The following is a 12,654-nucleotide window of genomic DNA, read 5'->3' on the forward strand; positions in this document are numbered from 1 at the left end:
TCCCTCTCTCTTTCCCTCATCTCTCTCTCTTTCTTTCTCTTTTCCTCCCTCCCTCGCTCGATCTGTCTTTATCTCTTTCCCTCCCTCTCTACTCCCTCTTTCTCTGTGTCTTTCTCTCTCTGTATCTCTCTCTCTCTTTCTCTCCCTCTCTCTTTCTTCTCCCTTTCTCTCCTCCCCCTCCCTTTTCTCTTTCTCACTGTCTGTCTGTCTCTCTCTCTCTCTCTCTCTCTCTCTCTCTCTCTCTCTCTCTCTCTCTCTCTCTCTCTCTCTCTCTCTCTCTCTCCTCTCTCTCTCTCTCTCTCTCTCTCTCTTTGTCCCTGAGGGAGAAAGGAACCCCTGAACTGGTGCTGGGTGGTAGGAATGTGATGTCTGGGGCTGACGAGCCCAGGAGCAGCTCACCGACGATCAGCTGGTTGGTTGAGAGGCAAACCACCAACTGCCCAGTGGAGAGGCAGGGCATCACAACACCAGCGGCTCTTTAAGAAAAGCAACTGACATCCAAGAGGCAACAGTGATGCTCCACGTCGTAATGGGTTCCAGAAGGAGGGGACCCCATCTCCCACTTTGTGAAGCACGCTAAATTTCACTATGCTGCGCAAGACACTGTGAGAGCAGCAGGCAGGCCATGGAGGCAGCAACAGCAAATACACCATGACAAAGGCGGAATGCTCTTTCATCAAGTGCAGGGGTGCTTTGCTCTACACTGAGACTCCGGCCATTGCCACCGCTCCAACAGGGTGACAGCTCTTTCATCCCTCTGCCGTGACAGGGAGCCGCAGCAGAGGGATGAAAGAGTCAGTTGAACACCCGGAATAGGCCAACAAAAGTGCACAAAACAATGTGTGAGTGAGTCCTAATATAGAACAGCAGAGGTTAGAATCCATTGCTATAGCCTGTCATTAACAAACCTAAAAGTCAAAGACCAATTAACAACCCTACAAATATGATATATTACTATACAATATGCAGCTGAGTCTTACAATTCAACTTTCTCTAAAATCTTGGTCTTCAGAATTGAAGCAATTTCTTTATAGTTATTCAGTTCTACTGAAAATCATGCGTACTTTCACAAACTACATACAACCCTCATTTTCCAAACCCCAGAACTATTAATGAGCCAAAAATATGAATTCCTAACGTACGAAATAAATGAATGTCAACTAACAGCTATTATGGCACTACAATCAGGCTTCAAATACATAACCAAAAATTATACAAAATTCTATTAATAGCTGATGATAGAAACACTGTTCTTCATCCAAGTTGAATCCTAGCTACAGAGCATTTCAGTGAACATTTCTGGGGAATCTCAAGTTTAATTTCAGAGGAAATGGGAGTAATAATAGTTCTTGATTTACAATCATAATTTAGTGACTGTTTGAAGTTACAACGGCACTGAAAAAAGTGACTTATGATTCTCTTTCATACTTACAACTGCTGTGACATCCCCATGGTCACAAGATCAAAATTAAGATGTTGAGAAGATTTTATGAAACCATTACAGATACTTATTTCTGAAATTAATTTCACACTGAAAGAGCCTTTACTAGATAGATTTAGAAATTTGATACAAGTACCAGTAGTCCTTGACTTACAACCACAATTAAGCCCAAAATTTATTTTGTTAAGTGAGAATTTATTAAGTGGGCTTTGCTCCATTTTATGACCTTTTTGGCCACAGTTGTTAAGCGAACCATCGCAGTTGATAAGTTAGCAACCTGGTTGTTAAGTGAATTTGGCTTCTCCATTGACTTTGCTTTGCTTGCAATAGGTGATCATATGGCCCCTGTGTCATATGGGACACAGCAACAGTCATAAGTATGAACTAGTTACCAAGCATCTGAATTTTGATCGTGTGATCATGGGGATGCTGCAAAGGTTTGAACTGTGAAAAATGGTCATAAGTCACTTTTTCCAGGGCCATTGAAACTTTGAATGGTCACTTAATGAACTGTTGTAATTGTACTCACAATAATAAACACTACTCACTTTTCCTTCCATACTGAGATTGGGGCGTTGGTTCTTACCTGATACGCCCCTTCTTGATGCAGGTGGAGACAGCGGTCATGCACGGGTTAATTCAGACAGTAACCAATAGAACTGAGTCTACCAAAGTGATGTCATCGCCTCAGAGGAGTGTCCTCCCGCTTTTGTGACGAAGGAGATAAGTAGACTGCTGTGCGTTAGTCGACTGCTTTCAATCCTCCGAAACCCCAGCCTAGCTCCAGAACTACCTCCGGGACTAGGCCAGGAATCAACGGGTGGGAATGACCGCTGTCTCCACCTGCCTCGAGAAGGGGCGTATCAAGAACCAACGGCCCATTCTCCAACGTTGGTGGAGACAGCGGTCATGCATGGGACGTACCAAAGCTGGGCGTGTCCCCGGGTGGGAATGAGAGTAGACTAGGAGCTTGTAGAGGGAAGGACCTGTTGAAGCACCCGCCGTCCAAATGCCACATCCGCCGATGCGTATCTGTCCATCTTATAATGGCAGATAAAGGAATTGGGGGTCGCCCAGGTGGCCGCCTTGCAGATCTCTTCCACTGAGGCCTGCCATATCCACGCTGCTGATATAGCCGCGCTGCGTGTGGAATGCACTGTGATGTTGGATGGAGGCATGAGGTGATTCGCCAGGTAAGCTCTGGTTATGGTTGACCGGATCCAGCGTCCAACCATAGATGGAGAAGCCTTTAGACCCTTGTTTGTGGGATGGAAAGACACAAAGAGTGGTTTGGTGTGCCTAAAGACGGGCGTCTTGGCAATATAGATCTTAAGAGCACATCTTACGTCTAACCTATGCCATTTGCGTTTGAGACTGTGAGAGAGATTAGGGCAAAAGTTCAGTAGAGTGAGATCTAGAGACCGGTGAAAGGCCGAATTGACCTTTGGAACAAAGGTGGGATCCAGTCGAAGGACCACGCGGTCTGAGTGAAAAGTACACAAGTCGGAGCATGGAAAGGGCTGCCAATTCTGAGCCCGTTGTGCAGACGTGATAGCCACCAGAAAGGTTGTTTTCAATGTGAGGTGATGCAGGAAGGCCAACCTGAGAGGCTCGAAGGGTGGTCCAGTGAGAAAGTCAAGGACTTTGGTTAGACCCCACGAGGGGAAGCAGTGAATGACAGGAGGACAGAGATTAGACGCGCCCTTAATGAAGAGATGGCCGGGGAGATCCACCAGTCCAAAGAGTGAAGGACCTCTGGGGTCAACCTGACCTTCACTGGGGAACAGCTGCTATTGGTCTTCTGGAATGGCAGAAGAAACCACTGGAGGCAGCGGCTGTGAAGCCATGCCCAAGGTACAATGGAGAAGCAAGAGACTATCTTCCCCAGCAGTTGAGACCACTGGAGAAGAGGGGCCTGCTGTCTCCTCCGTACCTCGAAGGCTAAGTCAAGACAAGGAGACTTTCCCCTGAGCAGAGTCGATGAGAGCTCCCAAGTGCACTAGACGAGAAGTGGGAACAAGGTGGCTTTTCTCCTAATTGATGGGAAATCTCACCTCCTGCAGCACCTGCAAGGTGTCTTGAAGATCCCGCAGGGCCTGGTTGCGTGACCTGGACAACAGGAGGATGTCGTCCAGGTAGTAAAAGATCCAAATGGGTCTTGCACGTAAGTGGGCTGCTATGACTGACAGGAGCTTGGTGAAGACCCTAGGAGCTGATGATAGCCCGAAGGGGAGGGCCCAATACTGAAAGTGACAGACCGCATAGACAAAGCAAAGGAACCGTCTGTGTTGCTTGTGAATGGGTACATGGAGGTAAGCCTCCGTGAGGTTCACTGATGTGAGGAGATCGTGTTTGCGCACACTCTCTAGGATTGACAGGAGAGAGTGCATTTTGAATCTGCTGTACCTGATGAATCGATTTAAGAATTTGAGATCGAGGATTTCTCTCCAGCCTCCCGAAGACTTCAGCACGATAAAGAGACAAGAGTAGAACCCCCGGCCCACCTGGCCTGCAAGCACAGGTTGAATGGCCCGAATGAGGAGCAGATGATGGATGGCCTGCTCTACTAGGAGCCTCTTTCGAGGGCCCCTGGATATGGGGCACGGGACAAAGTGATTCGGAGGGCTGGAGCGCAAGTTTAAGAAAAGGCATAATCTGATCGTGGACCTGACCCACGAGTCATTGGTGATGTCATCCCAACCATCCGCAAAGGTCGACAGACGTGCCCCTATGGGGAGATCCTCCAGGCAGTCACTTCTGACTCTTGTAGGATCGGTTGGTATTATCCCTGAATGATTTTCTGGGCTGGAATCTCTGGTTGTTTCTGCCTGACCTGTTGGAAAAGGAAGGGACCTGCCTAGGGGGAGCCTGACGTTGCGAATGGGAGCTGGAGGAACCCCCATCCTGCCCCCGAAAGGGCTGCCTGCGATAAAAGGATTGACTGCGGCCCTCTTGTTTTTTAGTGGCCGGCTGCAAGACCTTCTGCTTATCCTTGGACTCTACCAATAGAGGATCTAATGGGGCCCCAAAGGGAGGAAAAATAGGGATAGGAGGCTAGCCTCCACTTGGCACGGGCTTCCGCCTGCCACTGCTTTAGCCAAAACAGGCAACGGGTGGAGATAGAGGATGCTATGGCCTTGGACGCAAAACGGGCCACATCAAAGGAAGCATCTGCAGTGTATTCTAGGGCCGCCTTTATTTTGTTAATATCCCTGCGAGCCCTAGAATCATTGACCGGGAGCCTCGCTTGGAGTTGCCTTAGCCATAAGAGAGCAGAGTGACTAAAGAACAAAGCAGAGGTACCCACCCTAATGGCCCAAGCCGAGGCCTGGTGACTCTTGACCTGTGTTTGTTCTATTCTCTTGTCTTCGGGGCGAAGAGCCTCCTCAGGAGCTGCTGAGGCTGCGTTAGGAGAAGAAAGACCAATTATAGGTAAGTCGATAGAAGGTACTTCTAAAGTCTTGGTGAGTTCTGGTCCCACGTTATAAAGACGCTTGTCCAAGATATTGGGGAGGAGACCTGTACCTGGTGAGGCCCACTGGTTCTGGACCATGTCCATGAAGAGTCTGGGAGATGGAATCACCTCCTTCTCCACCTTAGGCTGGATGAAGAGGGGGTCAGTAGTGTCCGCCTTGTCCGCTTCCGTTCCTTGAGGTGCCTTAGGGGAAAGGATGCCAGTGATCCTCTTGGCCTTAAAGAGGAGAGAGCGAAAGACAGTTTGAACAAACCAACAAATGCAGGTGGGTCAGGTGGGAAGACCCTCGTCTTCCAAGAGACCTGAATCTCTTGCCGGATGTTCCTCTTCTCCAAAAACCAAAGGGTGACCAAAGGGAGCTCATGTGATGAAGAAGCCGAGAGATCACCATCCCTGCGTCTGAAACCAGAAGAAGAAGAAGCAGGCCTGCGTGGAGTAGAGTGGTTAGAAGACCTATGTTTAAGGGCAGCTGCTATGCCACCTTCAATGGCCTCAGATATCATGTCTGCCATACCAGGTGAGTAAGAGGGGCGGCGGCGGCGGGGAGGAGGGGAAATCTCCTCCTGGTAGAGGGGCTCCTCATCCGGAGTGATGCTCCTGTCACCCTCAGATTCATCCCCACTGCAGGCGAGATCACCTGAGCCCCTGGCATCTTCAGGTTGAATGATGGAGGTTAAGTCTATCCCCGTTAGGAGACTAGAGTTCAGCAGCGGAATGTAGTAACGAATAAGCCGTTGAATAGTCATTCAGAGCCACCAAAGGTAAAACAAAGAATAGCTTTACTTGCGTAACAAAAATAGGATAAATAGTCTCCAAACAGACTAGAAGCAGTCTTGAAATATATACAATCTATTTTACACCTCGTTGAAGTTATAGTTGCTCAACTCACAATTCACCATGTAGACAGGTAACTTAGTTACAGACTAGCCACCATCCAATACACGGTCTTCTCTCCAATACAAAGCTCATCAGTAACAGTCAGGAACAGTCAGGAACAATCAGGGACATCAGTAACCATTGGGGGGGGGGGGGGGTCCGTAACAGTTCCTTCCTCCTTTTATGGCTGTTTAAAGCAATTATTATCCAATTACATCTATCTAGCATTTAAAGTAACAGATACATTTGTTACAATCATGGCTTATTATACATTGCCAAGCCAAGACTAGGGTTACATCCTTAACAATGGATGCAGCAGGGAAGAGGTCATCCTCCGAATCAGAGGATAGGTCTGGAGGAGGACTAGGCTGAGTAGGCCTCTGGGCCTGAAATAGATGGGATTCAGTGTGGTTGGTCTTGGCCTTGGCCTTGCTGGGAGGAACCTGGGTGGCACTGTCCTTTGCCTGTGGCTTGGCTGCACCCCTATGGGACCCCCTGGGGGCCTTGGGAGAGGGCTCCATGGGGGAGGCTTCTGGGGCAGGCCTGCATTTGTGGGTCCCAGAAGGGGTCTTGTTGGTGGATAGAGGCACTTGTAGCTCAGGGGCAGGAGATGAGGCCATGGTCTGTACTCACGACTCCTTGAAGTGCCCAAAATGGCCGCAGGATATCTTCGTGCCAAAACAAAATGGTCGCTGAGGCTACAGAGCCTATGGGCCGGGCGCCACAAGGTAGCTGAGGCCACAGAACTAGGGAGGGCATCGAAGGCCCTGCGGAAAGTCTGCGGAGGCTGAGGAGAGCAGCAGCGGCAATCTGGTGGAGGCGGGAGCGCAGAGAGGCGGAGGCGGAGCTTTCTGGTGGCGGCTGCTGCTGGCGGCTCCTTTGCATCTGCTGGTGGCTGCTGGCAGCGCTTGAAGGTGGCTGCGGGCTTGGTGGCAAGAGGAAAAAGGCCCGGAGGCTCAGCAGCACTGAGCGGAGCCTCCAACGGCCGTTGCTATGAAGCACTGTCTGCAGAAGAGCCTCTGAAATTGCCAGTAAGATCAGGAGGCAAAAGCCTCGAAGAAGCCCTGGTGAATCTCTCCAAGAAGCCCGGGAGCTAATTGAGAGACTTAGCTCTGAGGAGCTATCCCTTAATTCTTCCCAATTTGGATGTAATTTAGATGACATTTTGAAAAATATCCAATTAAAGGTAATTATAATATCTACAAAGGTTGAGGAGAAAGCAGTTAGCACAGGCACTTCGGATCGAATTGAGTCTAAAAAAGCGGGAGGACATTCCTCTGAGGCGATGACATCACTTTGGAGACTCAGTTCTATTGGTTACTGACTGAGTTAACCCATGCATGAACACTGTCTCCACCAACGTTGGAGAAATATGAGATTCAAGCATGAAATATCAAGTCAGATCACCTAGGCTGGGGTGTCAAACTCGTGATGACACAATGTCATCATGTGACGTATTGCAATTCCCCCTTTTTCTAAAAAGGTGGTGGGCGTGGCCAGCACATGATCATTGTGGCCCGAGGGTCGTGGATTTGACACCTCTGATCTAGGCTTATGAAGATCTTTTGGATAGCAATAGCCTAAGATTTCGGCTTTCTTTTAAACTGAAAATATCATGAATGTATTAATAAAGCAATTTTTTAAAATAAAGCTAATACATTTCTACAACTTTATTTCTAAAAGAAAAGTGATGACCCATGCATTTTGAATAGAAAAATCAGTCAAGTAAAAAAGTCTCTGTCCATTCCCCATGCTCTTTTTTATTTAGACAGCATCATCCTATCGCTGCTTTCATTAACAAAAATCAGGGAAAGTAATGTGTGACTGCCCTGAATCATGACCCCTAGCTTACTAATCACTGAAACAACTACATGAGATTTCACACTCATTACTTTGGTAAATAGCAATAAAGGGTATTAGAGACAGTTCATGGATTTTGAAAAAGTAGTCAACTTCAATCATCCAACCACTGACCAATAATTCACCTAACATTTCTCCTGGAATGTTCACGAATTAAGTATTTAGAACAAAAGTAGTGTGATAAAAATGTAGCAATTTTTAGACAAGTCAACATTCACATGATGTTCTTCAAATTATCAGTCCTTTTCAGATGTACTTCTCCCCTCTTTTATGAGAGAAATAAGAAAAATGAAAAGCAAAATCTATTGTTGCTTGAATTTGACTTCCATTTCAAAAGAATGATGGCCATTTTTAACAGCTAAGCTTTTTGTTGCTTTCCAGCATTTATAATAAAACAATTTTCAGGATAATCAGAATGTTAAAAAAAAATAGTTTCATGATAAACATGAAATATAACATGTATGCCTGGTTTCAGGGTATATAAGGAAGGGACTTAGTTTCCATGTATCATCACTGACTTTTAAAGAAAGTATTCACAGATAGCCACATATAGCAAATATCCAGGTTAAGTAATTGTGTAATTGCACAGGTAATTAAGATAGGCAAGGGTATTGTAGTGGTTAGTGGAGGAATCCAATTATTGGCCCAATCTATTTCACAAGGTTGTTGGGATGAAACAAGATAGGGTTAATAATACGTTTTAAAAACTGTTTCCTGCAACCCCAGGAATAGTTCTGTGAATATATTTTTCATTGCAACTATAATATGTTTTCTAAGAGAGGGTTATAAAGCCCAAACAATATATAATTTACATAAACACTGAAAATAATTTTTCCATGCTGTAGAAATCTTTAAAATAGAACACTGCTGATTCTTATTCATCACTCTATCGATCTATCCACCCATCTAAAGTAAATATATATTGACATAAAGATGGCCATTTATATGTACCTTTGGATTATCCAAATACTTGCCTAGAATATATCCCACTGACAATGTCATTCTGAATGGAGTCTTCTTTTGACAAATTGGGGCCAGCAGCCTTAGACACAAGTAAAACCACCAGACCTCTCATCTGCAAATTGTTCCTGGTGTCAGACACAAAGCCCCTAGAAAAGAGGAAAAAGAATCACATAAGTCCAAATACACTATAGAATTCTCCTAAATTGATCTTTTGTCAAATGTGTTAGCTTCACAGAACAGCAAGCACTCATTGTTCATATAATATTCCCAAATAGGTGCTTCAATGAGTTACACAGGGAGTCCTCGACTTACATCCATTCATTTAGTGACCATTCAAAGTTACAACAGCACTGAAAAAAGTTACTTGCTATGACCATTTTTCACACTTACAACTGTGGCAACATTCCCATGGCCACGTGATCAAAATTCGGGCACTTGACAACTGGTATGTATTTATGACAGCTGCACTGTCCCAGGGTCTTAAGATCAATATTTGTAACCTTCCCAGATGGTTCCTGACAACCACTTAACAGTCACAAGATTCACTTAACAGCTGAAGTAATTCACTTACTATATTTTTTGGACTATAAGAATTTTTGCTAAAAATGGGGGCATTTTTACCTTCCCCCAGCCTTCCTGAAGCAGGCAGAGTGCTTCTGGGGGCTGGGGGAAGGGAAAAACGCCTCGGTTTTTGTGAAAAACGGCCCATTTTTCACCTGTTTTTCGCAAAAACGGAGACATTTTTGCCTTCCTCCAATCCTGCTAAAGCTTGCAGAGTGCTTCTGGGGGCTGGGGGGAGGAAAAATGGCCCGTTTGTCACAAAAATTGGATGTGGGTGGTGGTGCTTTGGGAGGCCAAAAATGGTGTATAAGTCGCACCAAAATTTCCATGCTCTTTTAGGGGGGGGGAGTTGCATCTTATGCTCTGAAAAATACGGTAATAACTATGGCAAAAATGTTGTAAAATGGCGCAAGTCACTTAACAACTCTCTTGCTTAGCAATGGAAATTTTGGGCCCCATTGCCATTGTAAGTTGTGGACTACCTGTAAATCCAATTTGAATAACCATTTAAATACTGAGGTTATTTTGAATATGCTAAATAACGATAATTTTTGATCATGTAAAGATACTTTAAACCATACTTCAAGCTACTTTTCTCAATGTTTCCCATTCTGAGATCTCTAGATTGCCAAAACTACTACTAGTCACAGAATTCCCAATTACTTTGTCTATTGGCCATTCTAGCTGAACATTCTGGAATTCAGAGCTTTAAAACTTGGCCAACAATGTGTCAACAGAAACCTCTCTTTATTCCAAGTAATACTTTAATTTTTAAAGATTCTTTCAATTAAAAAATAACTAAATTGAAAACTGGTGTGCCAAAGTTAAGTGCCAGCCTCAAGCTGAATTGTTACTTCCAAGAATGTTTCTTGTCCCTCCATATACGCCAGAGGCCTTTGTAGAAAGTTAAAATGACACAAGATTGAATCTCAGGGCTTTATTGGAATTATACTACCTAAGTATATATTCAGAGAGTACTAAAAATCTGGGGTTGAGTTCTTAAGGAGCTATGCAAAACCAATTTCTTTCTGAGAACTATGATGCTTGAATACTATAATAAATTAGCAAAATCTAACCAGGATCAGTCATGGAGACCAACAGGGAGTCTCAGGGTTATGAGCTAGATTGAAAAACCAAACAAAAATTCAAAAAGGCAATGACAAATTATTTTAATTGTTGCCAAGAACACGATAGGAACTTTGGAAATCTTTTAATTTTTTTTGAAATAACAATTTTAAACTAGCCAGATGCAGCTGACTTAGTTGTCTTTAAACTAAAAAAAGAAAACTGAATAAAATGTGATTCTGGAAAAATCAACATGTATTTCCTACATTTCATCCTGTTTATTAGACAAACTTCTTGCTATATATTTGATCACTGATTCATTGTATTTGTATTTTGTATTTCTCACTGTTACAAAACTACTAAAGCAACAGTTCATGTATTGGAGGCATTATGTTCAAGAGGAAGGTTCATTTTATTTAGCATATATGGAAGGGTATAAAAATTCAAATAAAATTAATATACTATGGCAGGGGTGGCGAACACGCGGCTCTTGAGCCGCATGCGGCTCCCGGCCAAAATGAATGCGGCTCTTTGCCTCTTATCATTATTTTGTATACTGTGGCTCTTTGCCAAGTTTGGATTTTGTCCCTTTCGGCGCTAAACCCGGATCGCGCGCTCCCTTTCGGCGCTAAACCCGGAAGTACGGTCTTGTCCCGCCCCTGGCGACGCGACGACGCTTGCCTGCGCTCCACCAGCTCGGCTGGGAACGGAGACGTTTCTCTGCTCAGCAATGTCTTCAGTGGAGCGGTGGCAGCCTGGCAGGCTGAACCTGCGTCCCTTTCAGGCGCTCCGCTCCGCTGAGGAAACGTCTCTGTTCCCAGCCGAGCTGGTGGAGCGCAGGCAAGCGTCGTTGCGTCGCCAGGGGCGGGGCAAGACCGTACTTCCGGGTTTAGCGCCGAAAGGGAGGGCGTGGTGTGGCTCTCTGACTCTCACAGTTTAAAATTTTGGCTCTTTTTGTCGAACTTGTTCGCCACCCCTGTACTATAGCATTAGAGATTGTATAGTTAAGCAGCTAACCCTGAAGGTATTTTGCAAGTTGTACAACTGATTTAAATGAAATCACTATTCAAACTAGATGCTCAAAATTCTAAAGTTAGAAGAAAAGTTCTGTCTACACATCCATCTTCATTGAGATTGAATGAAAATGTAAATGAAGTCAATTACCATATGACAGAAAATACATAAAAATAGAATATAGAGACAGTGAAGCAATCTCTGAAATACTTCCGTTTTTGTGAGAACATTGCTAATTCATAGCAACTCCATGTAGAGAAATAGTGGCGACTATGGTATTAAGCAAGGACAGAGGCAGAAATTCATATAATACCCATGCATATGATTCTAAACCATCTAGTGTTGTCTAAGATTATTTATATTTCCTTTCCAAATTGTGAGCTAAGAAACTTATTTTCTAACCATTCAAAGTTATAAACAGACTTACATTAAAGACATGGAGTCAGTCTTTGCTAAAGTTAATTGCAAGAGATTTGAAACAAATAAACCCTACAGTAATCCTCCTTTAGTAATCAGAAGCTACCGCAATCACTTGAAATGGCTTCAGGGGTCATATTCACATTCTACCTGAATCCATATCCCTAGAGATATTCAACCCATGTCACAGGTACATAAAAGTCTTCCAGATGGTGCAATTATTCTTGATGGATATGTAGCAGAAGACAGGTTCCTCTAGGGGAAATAGCGGCTGGAAGCAGCACAAGTGGAACCGGGCGCATGCACACACACAACTTAACATCAGAGTCAGATTCCTTCCTAAAACCTTGGGCAAAATATTACCACAAGTGTAAATATAAACTCACAAGATTATGAAGTAGCTTATTCTAGTTTGCCCATCTAATTATTATTAAACACTATGCCTTCAAGCTAAAATTGAATTAGACCTGTATAATTCTCCACTGCAAATCCAGGTTTCCAGAGCTACTAAACAATAGGAGGGAAACACAATTTTCTCCATGCTATTCTTGTGAGAAAAATAAGTTTTAAAATTAACAAATTTCTATGTAAATGAAGAACTCTTTTAATGTTCTTGACTTGCTATGAAGAGGGAAAGCCCAGCTTAGAAACAAGCATGCTATTGAAGTGTGCTGATACAAAGACTCGCACCACCCACCCAAACAGTAACACTGGATAATATTTTTTATGCTAAAAGAATTACACCTCCTACTACTGTCCATCTGTTTAAGAGAATAAATCAAGCAAACATAAGCATTCTTACAAAAGCTCTGCATACAGTACTTAAATTTCCAATGTTCAGCTAGTTCTCTTCTCAGTAGATATAAGACATAAACCTATAATTCCAGTGGTTTCTATTCATTGAAACGTTTTTGGCAAAAAGAGGGACAAACTTTGGAGGATAATTTACACAAAGGCCATTCAACAATTACATTTTAGCAAT

General features: G+C 44.0%; 1 protein-coding gene across 3 annotated transcripts in view; it reads right to left on the bottom strand.

Annotated features, from left to right (window-relative positions):
- Positions 1-12,654, bottom strand: part of PDSS2 (decaprenyl diphosphate synthase subunit 2) — a 96,459-nt gene that overhangs the window by 61,265 nt on the left and 22,540 nt on the right. For all 3 annotated transcript variants that reach the window (XM_081942306.1, XM_081942305.1, XM_081942304.1), the window contains exon 2: positions 8,627-8,761. In XM_081942306.1, coding sequence (XP_081798432.1) covers positions 8,627-8,761 — 135 coding nt within the window. The remainder of the gene's footprint in view (positions 1-8,626; positions 8,762-12,654) is intronic.

The sequence above is a fragment of the Natrix helvetica genome, assembly GCF_964273705.1.
Source record: "Natrix helvetica genome assembly, chromosome: 2".
In the NCBI taxonomy this organism is placed as follows: domain Eukaryota; kingdom Metazoa; phylum Chordata; class Lepidosauria; order Squamata; family Natricidae; genus Natrix; species Natrix helvetica.